The sequence below is a fragment of the Coffea eugenioides genome, chromosome 4 (genome assembly GCF_003713205.1).
Source record: "Coffea eugenioides isolate CCC68of chromosome 4, Ceug_1.0, whole genome shotgun sequence".
Taxonomy (NCBI): Eukaryota; Viridiplantae; Streptophyta; class Magnoliopsida; order Gentianales; family Rubiaceae; genus Coffea; species Coffea eugenioides.
The window spans coordinates 7,386,466-7,404,557 of record NC_040038.1 but is presented as its reverse complement, the minus strand read 5'-3'; the positions used below and the strand labels follow the sequence as shown (position 1 = coordinate 7,404,557).

The 18,092-nt window shown below is 38.2% G+C and overlaps 3 protein-coding genes across 3 annotated transcripts in view; 1 reads left to right on the top strand and 2 right to left on the bottom strand.

Moving 5' to 3' along the window:
* Positions 1–469: 469 nt before the first annotated feature.
* On the bottom strand, positions 470–2,491 carry LOC113768799 (protein NLP6-like). The gene is made up of 3 exons (XM_027313294.1): positions 2,432–2,491; positions 1,296–2,334; positions 470–1,198 (listed from the first exon to the last, which is right to left on the bottom strand). The coding sequence occupies exons 1-3, from the start codon at positions 2,450–2,452 to the stop codon at positions 711–713; spliced, it is 1,548 nt and encodes a 515-aa protein (XP_027169095.1). The 5' UTR covers positions 2,453–2,491; the 3' UTR covers positions 470–710.
* Positions 2,492–2,847: 356 nt separating this feature from the next.
* LOC113768919 (protein NLP7-like) lies at positions 2,848–9,222 on the bottom strand. The gene is made up of 3 exons (XM_027313423.1): positions 8,945–9,222; positions 8,304–8,840; positions 2,848–2,924 (listed from the first exon to the last, which is right to left on the bottom strand). The coding sequence occupies exons 1-3, from the start codon at positions 9,132–9,134 to the stop codon at positions 2,848–2,850; spliced, it is 804 nt and encodes a 267-aa protein (XP_027169224.1). The 5' UTR covers positions 9,135–9,222.
* A 7,046-nt stretch (positions 9,223–16,268) lies between these two features.
* Positions 16,269–18,092, top strand: part of LOC113768918 — a 4,285-nt gene continuing 2,461 nt past the window's right edge. Inside the window, exons 1-3 of the mRNA XM_027313422.1 lie at positions 16,269–16,458; positions 16,549–16,681; positions 16,763–17,972. Of these exons, the coding sequence (XP_027169223.1) occupies positions 16,269–16,458; positions 16,549–16,681; positions 16,763–17,972 (1,533 nt within the window). The remainder of the gene's footprint in view (positions 16,459–16,548; positions 16,682–16,762; positions 17,973–18,092) is intronic.

The following is an 18,092-nucleotide window of genomic DNA, read 5'->3' as shown; positions in this document are numbered from 1 at the left end:
GAGTATCAGTTGTCGCATTAACGGCTTTCTCTTGTTGAATCTTATCATCAAGTGTGTTTCTACTTTGCGGTAATCAGCAACGATTTGCTGGCATTCCAAGCCTCCAGCAGTTTCTCTTTCAACTTCCACTTTGTAGGCCTTGCACTGGTCTTGTCATTGGCACCTTTTGGGCCTCAAAATAATTCCCAGCAGACAGACAAAAGTCAGATTGTTTCTAGAGTTACCGCGTTCTTCATTGCCTTCACCTTCTCTTTTCCTCTATACCTCAAACTTAATTCTGGGACTTTCAATGCGATTTTCCAAACAAGATTATCTTCTCTGGCATGTATCATCTGTTTTATGTGGTCAAAGTTGGTTCTGTATTTATTATATCAAAAATTGGTAGAAAATTTTCACATGATACAGAGCTGCCACCTTCAGGTATAACAAATCAAAAATTTTAGACCACATCACGACAGAGAGCTGCCACTTTCGTCACCAGGCTTCGATTAGGCACAAAAATGGGCACTAGCTGGTGCCAGTGTAGTTGCCCTGTTATGATAAGGCAGTAAAAAGAATTACAAATACACTTTTACGAATCTAATCTCAAGGCTTCAATCACTAATTGAATAACGCAAAACGCAGCAAATGTAAAAGAATGGTGCCAAGGATGTTTCCTTTTTTGTGAAAACATTCATTGTCCCTCGGCTTTAGTGAAATTTTTTTTTTTTTTAGTATGGGGAATCATCGCCGTGAGTGATAGACACTTTGATTGTATTCTTACCCATTGATTCCATAGTCCTCAAGTCTGCATCACGGGTTATCAATATCCAGTCATCATCTTCATCCAAATACCAAAGCTTGAAATTTCCAACTTTTAACTCAAGCCTTGATGCTGCTTCCATCTCCAAATCTACCAACGGTGACGAAAATGGAAGCGGAAACTTAATCTTTTTAATCTCTCCATATGCAGCTTTTATCATCATGAAGCTATCCTTCGCTATTGTTGCAGCTTGTGAGGAATTGTGCTTGCTGGAAGTTGTACCTTCTTGAGAAGACACATTAGGATGTGAGACCTCCTGACCATATTCTGCATTACGTATTTCGCGGTCTTTGTTGGATTCAGTGCTTGTAGCAAAGCAAGTGCCCTGGTTTCTCTTGCGCGGCCAACTTGGGATGCCAAGTTTCCTACATTTCCTCTTGAGCGTGGATGGACTCACTGAAAATTGGGAATAGGAAGTCATAAATGCATCATTGAGCTAAAAAGATGGCCAGATAAAGTATCAAGTGCACCAGAATATGCCACAGTGACTAACCTTGAAGACTCTCAGCAGCATCTTTAAGCTTCAAACCAAAGTGTTTCTCAACTTTTTCACGGTCAAGTTTGTCCAAATCTGATGCTGAACTTATGCCTTCCTTATTATGCCAAAAGTCTACATCAAGATTTGGAAATGCACTGAATTGAGCATCTTTTGCGACTAGCCTTGCCAAATTATCTTGTTCTGGATATCTAGATGTTGAGGCGGCAGAATTAATATAACTGTTTCCTTCCTTCACGGATGGAGTATCACAAGAGTCTTCCTTCCATCCAAAAACATCATCACTTGTTCCACGCCTAGTTATAGAAACAGGGGCATAATCTACATAACTAATCACTTGATCCCACCATGATCCTTCATCGACCAATATCTTTGCATAATCTACATCACTAAATTCCCAGTTCTTTTGTGGGAACAGTTGCTGATTCTGCAGTCCATCTGAACCACCGGTAGTATGAAACAGTGTGAAAAATTCGAGCTTGTCTTCTTTTGAAACTCTAAAAACTTCAACAAACATCTCATCCCCCAATGTTGGTCCAGAAGCAAGTCTGAAACTATTGAGATGCTTCTTCATTGTGAGCAAGACAGCTTCCAAAAGTTTTGTAGGATCAGCAGTTCTAAAGGGCAGAAAGAGCTCGAGTACATAGACATGATCCCCCGTATGATCGCTCTTTAAACAAATTGCTAAAGAACTGTCTAAGAGAACCTTTTTCCCAATGTGAGCAAAGGAGTACTCAGCTATGCTCAACTTGGTCATATCCCCGCAGAAGCACGGAGTACCTGAAGAAAATGCCTGCCAAACAACCCCTTGCCCTCTCAATAACTGAAAACTTTCACAGATATCTCTAAACAAAGAGAATCCTGCGTGTTCAAGGTAATATTCGTTACTTGTAGTTGAAAGGGCATTATCTGTGTAGCTTTGGCATTTCCCTAACTGAGGCATCCAGGTCTGAGCAACAGGCAACTTGTGTGTTTGGCATGCCTCAACTAATGCTTTGTGGATGTCACACAGTGCATGGGATATATCTGTTGAGCTCTGCTAAGAAAATTTTCCGAAAGAGATAAGCAATTAAAACTTCAGCATTAATGGAAGAAAGTTTTATCAGTCATTGACAAACAAAATTGCAACTTACTTTTTCCAAATCGCTATCCATGTCGAAATGGCTGGTAAAATTTGAAGTCCTCAATTCTAACACCTGTTCAAAACTAAAACTGTTAACATCAAGAAAAAGAAATAGTTTGAATAACAGACCGGGAATAATTTTAAACTAGAAAGCAATTGAGCTTCTTGATAAAGGAATAAAAGCATATTTCAGCGGCTTGTACCAAGGCTTTGACAATTAAGACTTTTAATGCATTGCACCATAAATTGAAGAGCTTTCTAACGTTTATGACATAAATTATGAACTCAGAGTAAATTGCAATAATTTTTTCAAAAAAATAAAGATTGTGAAGTACTAGATGGAGTATTACTTGATATTAAGAGAAAATGAAGCTAATACTATACAAGAATAGCGATTTGAATAACTCTTGCTACCGGTTTCGAGTGCTAGGTGAGGAGGAAGCAAGGACAAACCTGAAGTGCTGTCGAGATTAACCCAAATATATATGCAGGATTATCCATCTCTGTTACAATGTTTCAATGATTCAGTGAAGGTATTAAGTGCAACGGTATTAATAGCAAGAAAAGCACCAACTCACAAAAGCGAAGGGGAAGAGGTGGCGGGCTAAGGTGCAGCCCATAATCAAACATCCGAACCTTTTGGCAGTTATAGTACCAGTATCAATGAGAAAAGTACAAGTGTTATTGCAACCAATGCTATGAATTTAATTTAACCCCTCTTAGTGGATTAAGATAATGTTGGAGATTTTCAAAAGAAATGAAAGTTTACAAGATGACAGTTTATACAAGTGTGAAGTGCTACAATCAATCTATCATTTTAGCACCTTCACAATAGAAGTAACTATTTTAATAATGAAATGTTATCACTTGGATGGTTGTCACCAATCTATCACATCTCCTAATCTACAAAGAGATTAATTGAGGGCTCAATTGCTGCAGAAAATCATCCTATCAATACAAGATATTCTGTAAAAATACACCAAACACTTCTTTATTGGGTCTAGAACACTAGTGCAACGTGTTATCAAGACAAACTTCATTTTATCCTAAAGGAAATTCGTCTGTGATAAATAGAGGACGAATTTAGCCAAAAAAAAAAGTGAATCGAATTCACGACTTGGAGCCAATTTCTTGTTATTCATCACAAGTTTACGTTCCTCTAATGTACACCAACAATCTTTAGGCTAAATTTTTTACAAAGCTCGTGATGGCAACTTTATTGAAGGAGTTGGCTTTTCAACATTGTGACGATGGATCAAGTTGATAAACAAACTAAAAGGATGGCAATGAAGCTACTTTCATGACATGGAGGCGGTTGTTATTCAAACGTGGCATAATGGTTTGTTCATGACATCTTTAAAGGTTTGTCTTATCGTTTTACATGTGTGCTACTATGTTACTTGTGTGAAAGAATTTTAAGGGGTCAAATTGGTGATAGATCCATGAAAGGAAATTTACAGGTAACAAAGTTGTTGGTGTTTTCATTTTCAATTATGGTAGAATAATTAATATGAAAGATATCTTGAATGTTCAATTATGTGTAGCATAATTGATGTGAAATCCATGTTGAATTTTCAATTGCTGTTATATAATTGACGTAAAGTTCATATTATGAAATGATATCTTGAATGCTAGAATGATATCATCTAAACTTTGCTTTTTCTTGAACTTGAATATAACTTGTTTGGAAGATTTTTAAAATATCCAGGCAATTTGCACACGGATCCGCTTTAAATCCGCCCCACAGGTTGGATTTTTGCAACCAACGAGTTTTCTCCTTTGAAGATCAGCTAGCGGATCATGTTAGATATGCGGACCGGATCCATAATCTGGTCATGGATCAGGCCTAGTTTGTACCAGATCAAAGAGCCAGATTCTGATGAGAAAGTTATGTAAATCTGTCAATGTGGATCCGTGGACAGATCCAACAGGATCCACGGGCACAATTCATAAAAATGGTCATGGAATCATTTGAAAAATGTTACAACTTTTTGTCAGTATCATATTTGATTTTTCTTTAATTTGGTTCTCGGATTCAAAAGTTAACCTTGTTAAATGACTACATGAAAAGCAAGCTTGCATTGAAGGACTGAAATAAGACTTCTTTGTTGAACCAAAAGTATGAGAACCACAAACAAGGAAAATGATTGGTTTGGGATTCTTTTGTAAAGTCTCCGCAAAGAAGTTTTCAGAGAACATCTGAATGCAATATGGACTAGAAATTGTTTCTGCATAACATGAGAAATGTTGGATGAAAATTGCGAGGCATATGTCTTTTGTTTGAAACGGTATAGGGGTGTACAAACTCGAAAAATTTCGATTTCGAAACTGATTTCGAATTGAATTTGAAATTTCGAATTCGGAAATTCGATAATTCGGAGCTGAAATCGGTAATTCCGTTTTTGAATTGGTCAAATTCAGGTCAAATTCGAAAATAAAATTTTTGAAATCGGAATTTACCGATTTCGAATTGGGGAATTCGAAATAGGAATTCGAAATAGAAAATTCGATTTCGATTTCTAATAATAATATTTAAATATAATTATAATATAATAGTTTTTATTTTTTAACATAATAAGTTTACTAATTGAAATTGAGCTTCCGAGTTCCGACAAATTGAGCTTCCCTATCCGCCATCGCAAAAACCTAATTTCTCTTAACTCACCTTGAGCTTCCGCTGCACCGCCTCTTCCTTCATGGCAACCGCCACCGCCACCGCCACCACCACGTTCTCCAACCTCGCCCACAGCTCTCTCCCTTCCCTCTCCTTATTCCACCGCCACCACAACCATCTAAACACTCACCTCACTTTCACCTCACTAATTCATAAAACCACCACAACCTCCTCCGCACCATTTTCCTCAATTAAACTAACTACCTTCCGCACCCCACTAAAATCCCATCCTTCTCTCTTCTTCTACACCCTTAAAGATTACCAGAGCACAGACACCGGCAACAGCAGTGGTGACACCGGTGACATTGGTGGCACAGGTGCAGGTGGAGGTGGTGGTGGTGGTGGAAGTAGTGGAGGAGGAGGAGGGGAAGACAGTGGAGATGCAGGAGCAAAGAACAAGGTCGAAGCCTTGATGGCGTTGGCTGAGGTGGGGAGATCATTGGATAGCATTCCTAGGGACTTGGCTGCTGCTATAGAAGCTGGGAGGATTCCGGGCTCTATTGTTTCGACTTTTTTTGAGTTGGAGGAGTCGCCAATGCTCCGGTGGTTGCTTAACTTTGGAGGTTTCAAGGAAAGGTTGCTAGCTGATGATCTTTTCTTGGCAAAAGTTGGCATTGAATGTGGTGTTGGGATATTCACCAAGGTTTGGCTTATTTCTGATTCAATGTTGTGTTTTGCTTCTTTTTCTTGCTATCTTTACAATTGTTGTCAACAATATTTGAGTATTTGTGAAAAGGGCTCGATTGGATATTTAGTTCATAAGGAACAAATTTAGTAGCATGCTTATCAACAAAAATCAGTACAATGCCCTCTCTGATCGATAGTCTAGTAATTGTTCCCTCTTTGTGAATCACCTATTCAAGCGCGCTTTTCATTAATTTTTCATTTCCTCAATGCCATCTCAAATTTTCGAATTCGGAATTCACCGAATTCTGAATTCAATTCAGTATCGAATTCGAAATCGAAATTAGCCATTTCAAAATCGAATTCGGTTGGGAAAACTGAAGCCAAAATTTCGAAAATTTCCGATTTCAAACTTCTGAATTACCGCTTTCGATTTCGATGCACACCCCTAAAACGGTATGTGTCTAAACACACATGTGACTTTCTAGACACATTTGATCTTTATGCTTGGTGAAATGTGATTCTTGGAGATCCAAGAAATGCAATATAGCATTCTATCAAGATTGATGTCTATATGATTTGTAGTAGGCACCATATACTTTCATAAGTATATAGTCAAGATTACAATGGCAAACTAGACATATTATACACATGATCTTGTGTATACCAAGAGGGATGGTATTGAAGCCCAAAAATTCTTAATCACTAATGATAGTACCTCAATTCAACGCTAGATACAAGATCTAGTTTTGAATTCAATAACTGAAAGTACATCATTCTAATGATTAGTGCACTATATTAAATTTTATCATCTTGAAGTAGAATAGTGCATATTATTCTCACCAGTATAAGGTGAGTGAGTTGTTTGACTCTTAACGAATCTTGAAAATGCTACTAATGGTGAGGCACTAAGATGTCGCCTATATGAATCTAAATTTGGTAAACATCAAAGTTTAAGGGCTTCACTTTGAAACATTCAAGAAAGAATATGGATATAAGGCCTATAAATGTATTATTTTATAGAATTAGTGTTTGTGTATAAAATCTACATGTGTTGTATTCATGAGACTTGTATAAGCGGTTCAAAACTTACCTACCATCTTGTATTGACTTGTTACAAAGAACTTTCACCTAGATAGTGGTTCAATCGAAAGACACCATTATTTATGCATAAGATTTTGAGAATAATCTGTGATCTTCAAGTACATTTTCAATCATTTGAAAATGGTGGGAGACAGAATATACGTGTCAAACTATAAGTATCACTGCCGCCATGTTAAAAACTCCAAATTTGGCAACACGAGGATTTTCCAATTAGCCGAATTTGTACTTGCGAAAAGCTAGCTGTAAGGTAAAATGATTATTATCCCTGGTGCACGTAATTCTGTCTTCCTACTCTAGACAGAATATATGAAATAGAATCCCCCCTAGGTCAATGTCTACATATACGTTGGTGGCCAATGCTCCTAAGCAAATTCTATTTCAACTCTTGAAAAAGCATTGGACTCGATGAACTTTCGAGCCCTCACAAGTTAAAGCTCAAATTCGAGCGCATTAAGCTTGTCGAGCTATTTGAGTTGAAACTGATGATCGAACAAAGCTTGCAAGTAGCGGGATTGAGCTCTACTCACTTGCAAGTAAATAGAAAACTATGGGTCTCTATGAATATGATATTTTTTTCAAAAATCGTTTTTATATTTAGAGACCACAATAATAATTTTAGAAAGACACACACACACACAATCTCAAATGCAACTTACAAAAATACCCCCAAAAATAAAAAATAAATAAAAAACAAATCTTAGCACATTTTTTTCTTCCACTACCACCGCCGCCCCCTCCTTCTTCCCTTCCCTTCCCCTGCCCTCCCCGCCTTCCTTCTTCTCCCTCCCTACCCCCGCCTTCCCCCAATCCCCTTCCTTTCCCACGTCTGGCCGTGACCTCTGTTTTGAAACTCGGACCGGACCGGCCGGTCGAACCGGTTGAACCGGGAACCGGCCAGGTAGCCGGTCCGAGCCATATGAAAAAACCGGAAATTTAAAACCCGGTCAAAGCCGGTCAAAAACCGGGTTTGACCGGGCAAAAACCGGTTTTTCCGGTTCAACAGTAACTTTTTTTAAAAAAAAATTCAAACTTTTTAATATTATGTTTTGACCCCATAAATTGTTAAAACTTATTGATATACCTCAAATATTTGATACTTTATAAATATTGTCCTAAAATTTGATGTTATTTTTCAATTAAATTCATAATTTTAATTCTAAACTTGTTAATATTTATTAAATAATATAAATTGCTACTTGATTGTTCTAATTTCTTTGTATTTTTTTGTTAAATATATTTGAAACATCAAATATATATGAATATACCTTTATTAATATCAATATATTATTAGATATTATATATATAATATTTTAATTTTTAAATAATTTTTATTTATGACGTCATCCGGTTCGACCCCTATCGACCCCCGGTCGAACCCATTGACCCCTGACCCCTGACCTCGGCCGAGTCGCTATCCGGTCCGGTTCTGAAAACATAGGCCGTGACCAGAAATTGTGTAATTTTAATACTAATTACTTACCTCTTACTGAGTCAGCAGTTGAAAGCAGCTCAATTACGCCAATACATTCTCGGGAATTGGGATCGAACACAGGCACAGCCATATAGTCACTTATCTTACGGCCCATAGCCTCATCCCTTAAAGCATATTCCGAGTCCGCGTAGAACTCCACGTTTGGGCTATACTCCGGCAGTCCACGAAGAAAGACACGTGAAGGCGGACCAGTGAGAAGCACACTTTCTCTTACCCCTCCTCCGCCATTCCAGTCCACATCCACATCCACATCCACATCCACATAATCAGCACCACCATCACTACTGCAGGTATTATCCGTACAGTAGTAATAATTCAGACACAGCTTTCTGTACGAACATAGTCCTTTCCTTAAGCAAGTCAACCCAAAAGGCTGGTCTGAGGATTTCAGGAATCGCCGTCCCCCGATCATCACCGGCACCCAGAACTGAGCTAGCATTGCTCGATTATACAGGAGATCTACATGCTGCAGCGCAATTTTGATCTTGTCCTTGACGATGGGAGGAGGAAGTAAAGGTGGACCCACTATCCAAAAAAAAAAAAAATAGTACTTAGTAATGCAAGTAAAAATATACAGAGTGACGAAGGGAAAATTGATGGCCAAATAAAAAAAAAAACTTAACAGTTACACTGGGAAAAGAGTGTCTGATAGCTATTTGATTCATCATCTTCCTCGTCCCAGAAAACACGAAAACTTTTGCGAGAGGTGCTTACGGACGTGTGAAGTTTAGTACCAATGTAATCCAGGAACTCCGATTTACTAAAAGTTCCGTCAATATCCTCAACGTCGTTGGGGCATCGTGTTCTAACTTCAGCCATGCCCGCCCTTGCACGGGGCGACGACGGCCGATTTTCCTGCTCCCGCGCCTAAAATGAGAGTCAACCAAAGTCTGCTTTCCTTTACAGCAGATTGACAAAAGGGAGATTTTGCTGGAGAATATGGTCGTATTAGTGGTCTTGAATTGACATATTTCTGGAAAAAGAAAAAAAAAATGAAAGATGGAGAGCTGAATATGTTAAGAGTTGGGTTGCAAACGAGCGGAATCAAGTTTTGGTCTAATCGAGTCGAGTCTTAATTTAATTTTATTAAACTTGAACTCAATCTTGAACTCGATGAATCGATAATTTAAAGCTCGGGTTTGAAAAAAACAAAAAATAATTATTTTATTTTTTTAAAAATAAATAAAATAATATTTTTTTTAATAAATAATAAAATATATAAGGATATATGGGACCCCCCGATCCCCAGTCCTTGCACCCTGAACCCCTGAGCCCTGGGTTCAGAAAGGCGAGGAATGTGTACAATTGACTGTCCAAGCATATATGTTGATGAATTGCGTTAGTTTTCTAGTATCCTACAGCTTCATATATATTAGGTATTTTCTTTCAAAAATTTTATTATAGCTGTGCGTGTGAAAAACTTTCTACTGTAGATTGCTTGTTTGGATTGGATAATTTTGGAGATGTATTTTGGAGTGTTTTTAAAATTTATAATTTTATTGAAATATTTTTTAAAAATTTTATTTTTTTTGATGGGTGGTGGGTAGAAAAAGAGAAAGAGGTGGTAGAGGTTATTTAATTTTATATTATTATTATTATTATTATTGTTTGGTTAAATGTATTTGAGATTGTGTTTTTTTTTTAAATTATTTTTTAAATTTGTTACCGTAAATTTCATAGACAAAAACAGCTTGTGGAGGAAACGAGAAATCTTAAAAAGTTAATGCATCTACCAACGAATTAATTAAGTTGGATCTTCAATCTTTCTAGCAATGTTAGTACTCTTTGGGCAGCTCTCTTATTCGTCAAGTTGGAGTATCTCGTCAAAGTTGGAAAATGCCCGCGCTATAGATTCAGCAAATGGGATGGAGACGGGGCAGAAAAAAAAAAACCCTCTGGAAGGGACTTATGAACCCTTGGCTGAGGACCTTAAACCTGATCTCTGACCCCTTTTCTGGAAGACTGGAACCATGGACTTCCCTTCACCCCTTCATGAACCGCAGTTTTCTTTATAAACGCATGCCATCCTGCAACTTCTTCAAACAAGTAAAATTACTTTGGTGGAGCTGAAAATGAAGAAAGTCCAAGACTCTCCGCCACCAACTCCACCATCATCACCGGAGTGCCCAGCTGTCAAAGCAGAAATGGATTTGGAGGATCCCGGCAAACCAACGTCCCACCATCAACCGCTTCCCCAGCCAGCTGCTGCTGACCAGAACAACCGTCGTCCCGAAATAAATCCAGAATGGCTTACCTTAATTATGGGTTATGGCTTTGCAGCAATCGGCATCGGCATCGGCTTGCAGTGCCAAGGTTCCAGCCACCTACATTTATCTGTTAGCTTGGACGTGGCTCGGCTGGGTTTGGTTTTCTCCTTGGCCGCTTTTGTGGTCTCCAAGTTCGTGGCTCCAAATTTTGGAGCACAGGCTCGATTGCTCCAGTACGTCGGAGTATTTAGCGGCGTCACTGCCTTTTTTCTGGCAATCACGGCCTTTTCTTCTCTGTGGCTCAAGCTCCTTTCCTGGGCCATTTACATAATATCCGCTATTGCGATTATCATCTCTTGGCAATTGGATTTTTTCAAACGGATGATCAAATAGCACTGCACGATTCAGCTTCAAGAAATTCGCGACAATACACGTATTATTTTGAACATTATATACTGTTTTTCTTTTCTTTTTGCTAAATTCTTGCTATTGTAATATGCATGTGTCTGTCTTTCAAATAGATCCTGCTGGGGGGTAAAAAACCAAAAAAAAAAAAACTTAAGTTACCTATGGACTTTTGTGATCTGCTTCCTTGTTTCCAATGGAGATGATTTGATACTACTAATGTTTTTCATTTTGCCATGCCATTGTCGAGGGTAGTGATTATTTAGTCGCGAGTCCATTGTTGGAGTCTGAAGGTTGTGTCGTGTTAATGAGGCAAGTTCATATAAGCACTAGGTGACAGTCAGTAATGTTATGTTATACTGTAAAAAAATACGGTAGAAATTATTTTGCCTTAATATTTAAAAGGAGTTAATGGAAAATACAAAGTGGAGGGAGGAACAGAAGACTTTAATTTGCAGAGGACAAATAACCATCTAGCCATGCACTCCAAAAAAAAAAAAAAAGAAAAAGAAAAAGGGCTGAGAATAATTAATTATGTCGTGGCCTTAATGGAATACCATCAAGAATACCGAGCATGTAATTAATCCAATTCTTGTTGACGGAAAGAGTAATGTTTTGCTTCTTGACTACAGACAAATGTAGTAATACACTAACATTTCACAATTATCGCGAAGCATGCTTGAAGGCCCGTCTCCGAGCACTATCTTTCTTCAACAAAGGCCCATAGATAGACCCTAAAGTTCACAACTGCAAGTGCTAGCCCCATGGTTCTAAAAAGCTTGGGGCTTATTTTCGATTGGAACTTACAAGTCCTATGATTTGGGGCTGGGTTAATCTTTTACTTATTACTAGCTGATTAAGGCACAGTCGGAATTGGGACTATACATTATAGTATTTTCCAGCCGTTGCGCTGCATCCATGCTAAAAGATTGGGCCCCTATCGCTGGACCTTTGATATGCAGCTTTGATATGCAGGTCGCTAAAAATCCTATGTACATCTAATACATACAAATGAATAAAAATTCTATGTGCATCTAATCAATATATATAAATCAATTATGCTGTGTTGTATTAATGCAGATCAATAAAAACCATATATGTTTAGCATGTATCTAATATATATAAATTAATAATACCGCTTTGTATTAACATATAATAAGTGTTATTTATATGAAATAATTATAATTTCAAGACTATTTCTATGTTTATAATTTTCCCCCTTCTTTATATTTATCCGTTTATTTATTAACTCACTTATTTATTAACTTTGTCGAAAGTGTGTATATTGAAAAAAATATTAAATATCAAAAAATTACGCAGGTTGCTAAAAATTCTATGTATATCTAATACATACTAACGAATAAAAATTCTATGTGTATCTAATTAATATATATAAATCGATTATGCTGTTTTGTATTAATGCAGATCAATGAAAATTATATGTGTTTAGCGTATATCTAATATATATAAATTAATAATACTGCTTTGTATTAACGTATAATAAGTGTTATTTATGTCAAATAATTATAATTTCAAGACTATTTCTATGTTTATAATTTTCCCTCCTTCTTTATATTTATCCGCTTATTTATTAACTTTGTCGAAAGTGTGTATATTGACAAAATTATTAAGTATTAAAAAATACACAAATCACTAAAAATGCTATGCACATCTAATACATACAATAGCCTTCTTTTTATATTTATTCACTTATTTATTACTTTTCTCCAAAATGTATATATTAGCAAAAATATTAAATATGAAAAAATTATGGAAATCGCTAAAAATCCTACGTGCATCTAATATATGCAAATGAATAAAAATTCTTTGTGTATCCAATCAGTATATATAAATCGATTATATTGTTTCGTATTAATACAAATCAATGAAAATCATATGTACTTAACATGTATCTAATATATATAGCAATCCTTTTTCTATAAAACAATCTGCATCTTTCACACAAATACATCAACCCTCTATTACAAAATAAACTAATACCTTTCTTTCTTTATTACTGAAGCACTATTCACAGAACAAGAAAAACTAAGGGTCAAAAACAGAAAAGCCCCCGGTGGTATAGCTATCATATAGAAAAGCCCCTTGTGGTTTAATATTATACGCGTCAGTACCCCATGATTTGAATTATTCTAAAAAGTTGACGGAAATCTTTAAAACAGATGGAGTTGAGTAAAAAGCCAAAAATACCCTAAAGACGCAAATGTACCACTTTCAGTCAATTGAAGTCTATTCCTAAATTGCGGCTCCCACCACTGGCCAGCCCATAGCTCCTCCTCCGTTTCATCTCTCCAATTTTTTTTTCATCACTCCAATTTACACTTCCAAATTCCATTCATTACTAGTCAGAGTCAGTAGTCCCCAGTTCTCACCCCCTTTTATCTCCAGTTTCTATCACATAAATCATTATCATCAAAGTCCTTCACTCGAAAGCTCATTGTCCACCCGATCAGAGCTTCCGTATCAGAAAGACCATCATCAATTTCCCCACCACCTTAGCAACCCCAGCCCACAAAGCTGCCGATCAGAAAAATCCTAGGTGACTATGGGCTTTCCTTGATTGGACCCTTCAAGGGCAGACTCAACTACTTCTACAACCAAGGCTAAAAGACCTCTTCACCGGCACTTTAATGCCCTCTACTGAACTCACCGGTGGCTGCTGCGTCCTCTCCTACCTTGATCCATCCGAGCCCAACCACGCCAAGCTTAAGAAACTCATGTTCTTCCACTTCTCCTCCCGCCGAGACCACGTCATCCCGGAGTTCTAGAAGAGCTACACCGAGCTATTCGATGGCCTTGTGTGAGAGTCCGTAGTTTTCGTAAGTACTAGGTTTTATTTTTCTTTTAATTGCACGTTTTTCCCACATTTTATTTATTTAAAAATTGTGAAAATAAATTTTTATGAGTAAATATAGTCTTTAGATGATTTTTCTAGTATCGGTTAGTTTCTGAGAAATTAAGAGCATATATTGGACGTGGGACCCGCTAGTGCGAAAAGTTCGGAAAAATTCGGTCAACTAGGTTAAGTTTTGGATACTGGAGTTAATTACCGGGTGTTAAGAGATAAGTAGAGGGTGCTAAGTGGATTGGTATAAGAGAGACAAAAGTTAGGCAAGTCATAAATGAGGTGACAAGTGTCACCATGAGATAGGTTCTTACCTAAGACCACTATTCACCTTTTCTAATTGACCAAATAAATCACAAAATTAACCAAAAATTCACCATTTTTCTCTCCTCTTTGGCCGGCTCTCTCTCTCAAGAAAGGAAGAAAGAAAGCTCTCCAAGTTGCTTCAATCTTTGCTCCAATCTTCTAAATCAACCATTGGAATTTGTTTTTGCTCCATAGAAAACATTAAGTGAGTGTTAGTGAGGTGTTGTGTGGAGTTATTTGGAAAGCTAAGAGGACCAATTGTTCCCTCTCTCTTGTCTTGTTTCTATGGTGAGTTGAGAAGAACCACTTTCCTTCCTCTAATGATGCCTAATTTATGATTAGTGGTGGTAGAAGATGAAACATGATGGATTACATCTTGGGTTTTGTTGAATTGGTGAAGTTTTTCTATTTATTGGTGATTTTTCTGTTTTAATATGAACATGATTGTGTGGCTATCTATGATGATTGGAAATGGTATGTAATGACTGATAGGGTATAATTTGTTAGTAATTTTATTATTAATTTCCCCTTCTATCCCTGACAAATATTGTGTTAATTGCTGGTATTTACTCATATTTGGTACTTGGAATCAATTTCAGGAGTGAAGCAGAAATATTACCAAATGGAGGGACTTTCTAGAGCATATTACTAAGGGTCAATTCAGTTGGGCCTAGCATTGGTAATTCATCTTCTCAATGTGGGGGGCCCATGGAATAAAGATCACTAGTCATTTGGCCAAAAGGAGGCAACGTACAAAAGCTAAGAAAAACTAAGAAGAAAGGCGCAGCTTGTGTCCAATTGGTGGGGACCAGAGACCATATAGCCTTAGTCAACTTCCTTTTGCTGGGATAAGTAGAGACGTACAGGAGCAAAAAGGGAACATCTCTTCTTACGGCTTTTATCTCTAGTTTTTAGTTTATCTTTTAGTTTAGTTTTTAGCCTAGTCTTTAGTTTTTTCTTTCCTTCTCCTGACTGGCCTCTGACACACGCCAGGTGTTCGACAATATTCCCCAACGGGAAAAACACCTTTTATTCCTTGCTTCCTAATAGAAAATGCAATGGCTTTGCAATTTATTAATTCGTGTGGTGATTTCATTATGCGGCGTGGCTAAGCCTTCCATCTAGTCAAGGGTCAACTCGACGGCGCAGTCCCGAAAATCTGTGAGATCTAATTAGTTTTCACGTGTTCCTTTATTTATTAATATTTGCACGTTGTCTGCTTGAATTTTCATGGGATTATTTTATTAATTGGATGTCAAGGGCCCGATGTTCAATGTGATTTATTAATCTCGTGCCAATTTAGTCAATTAAATCCGTAATTGTTTGATTGATTAATATTAGTGGCAACTGGTGTGTTTACACATTAGGAGAACATGCAATCTAATTTAAATAACCCTCGTAGCGTGTTATTGATTAAGGCTAGGTTTTTCTAGTTATTAATGCAATTGGAAAATTACTTCCTATGGTCGTACCTAGGAGTATTTGCTGATTAGGGGTAATCAACGGTCGTACCTTGGTTTTCAATAATTTAAGGAAAAATTGGTCGTCAGACTATAACTAGCCTATTAATACATTAAGTGAACATCTCTTGCATCAATGATCGGATGATTGGACTGTGCCTGAGTAGTTGTATCCTTGGCTAGAATTTATTTATTCCTGATTAAATTCCTGCTATACTTGTGCTAGTTATTTATTCAATTTAGTCAAAATTGTGTAATTGTTTTTAGTTTCATTCCGGTGAAATCCCCCCTTATCAATTGAATTTTAAAAGAGACAAATATCTCCAGTCCCTGAGGAGACGACCCTACTTGCCACTGTCTACTATTCAGTAATTTCTGCCAATTAATTAATTCTGGTATATCGGGTTAAGCAAACTCTTCGGGAACAGGGTGAATCAAGCAACCCATTGCACACCTAGAGTCCCTACTCCAGTACCTAGGATTAATTATTAACTGCTTTTAGTGGTAGCTAGGTTCTATATTTATTATTATTATTGCACAGGCTGACGCCCTGTCAATTTTTAGCGCCGTTGCCGGGGACTGGCGTTATTATTTGGTTCTTTTTAAATTCATTTTTTGTCCTAATTTTTTGGTTTTCTTCTAGTGTATGCCTCGATCTTCTCGTACAGGTGATTTGATTTTTGACCCTGAGGTAGAGAAGACCGCGCGTAGAATGAGAAAGGAAACCAGACAGGTCAGAGAGGAGCACTCCAGTGCTACATCTCAGAGACCTGAGTCAGGAGTCGAACCAACAGATTCATTTGGTGGCACTTCGAGTGACTCGGAGCAAGAAGAAATCCCCATGGCTAATGCACGAACATTAAGGGAGTTGACTGCCCCTAATTTAAATCAGCAGCCTTTGTGCATTACTTTCCCGAGTTTGAGTGAAAACACTTCATTTGAGTTAAAATCTGGTCTGATTTCTCTTTTACCCTCTTTTCATGGTTTACCAGGTGAGGAGCCGTATAAGCATCTGCAGGAGTTTGACGTCGTGTGCAACAGTATGAAGCCCCCGGGCATTACAGAAGAGCAGATAAAAATGAGGACATTTCCCTTCTCCTTGAAAGATTCTGCGAAGGACTGGCTGTACTACCTGTCACCAGGTAGCATCACCACGTGGGACCAACTGAAGAAAAAATTTTTGGATAAATATTTTCCTGCGTCCAGGGCTGCAAGTCTGAGGAAAGAAATTTGTGGGATCAAGCAGCATCTAGGGGAGTCACTCTATGAGTATTGGGAACGGTACAAGAACTTGTTGCACAGGTGCCCCCAACACCAAATAAGTGAGCAGTTGATCATACAGTATTTTTATGAGGGGCTCCTTTTCGGGGACAGGAGCATAATTGATGCTGCAAGTGGAGGGGCACTGGTGAACAAAACCCCTCAAGAAGCACGGGAGTTGATAGAGAGGATGGCAGAGAATTCACAACAATTCGGTACGAGAGAGGATGTTCCAATACGCAGGGTGAATGAGGTAGAGACACCCTCCATGCAGCAGCAGCTAACTGAGTTGACCGCGTTTGTTAGGCAACAGGCTGTGAGAAATGCATCACAAGCCAGGGTATGCGGGATTTGCACTGGTATAGGTCACTCTGCAGATATGTGCCCAATGATTCAGGAAGAAACTGCAGAACAGGTGAACATGGCTGACCACGCGCCCGCTCCAAGGAAGCAATACGACCCTTACTCAAGCACCTACAACCCAGGGTGGAGAGATCATCCCAACCTCAGTTATGGAGGGAATAGGCAACCCAACTTTACACCGAACAGGCAGTCTAACTTTGTGCCAAATAAGCCACCAGGGTACCAGCAGCAATACCAACCCCGACCACCTCCGCCCCCAAGCTCTAGTTCATCTTTGAAGGAGATGATGAAACAAATGATGACAACCATGGCGCAAAATCAACAAATGATGACAACCATGGCGCAAAATCAGCAAAGAACGGAGGCAACCATTATGCAAAATCAGCAAAGGACGGACTCCGAGATGCAGGACATAAGGAATCAGATAAGTCAAATGGCCACAACAATCAACCGTTTGGACTCCCAGAACCAAGGTAAATTGCCGTCTCAATCCGAATTAAACCCGAAGAATGTGAGCGCCATGACCTTGAGAAGTGGCAAGGAGGTCCAAGGACCTGACCCGGTGATTCCTAAGGACAAGGACGAAGATCGAATTGAAAAAGAGCTGGAAGAGGAGGGCGGTGACAATAAAAATTCAAAGGTAATCCCGGACCCACTCATGCCAGTTAGATCCAACCCACCGCCCTTCCCAAGCAGATTGGAGAAACCAAGGAAGCAGGACAAGGAGAAAGAGGTCCTAGAGATATTTCACAAAGTGGAGATCAATATTCCTCTTCTAGATGCGATTAAGCAGGTACCCAGATACGCAAAATTTTTAAGGGACATGTGTGTCAACCGAAGGCGATTGAAGGGAGATGAGAGAGTGGTAGTGGGAGAAAATGTGTCAGCGATTCTGCAACGAATGCTTCCACCG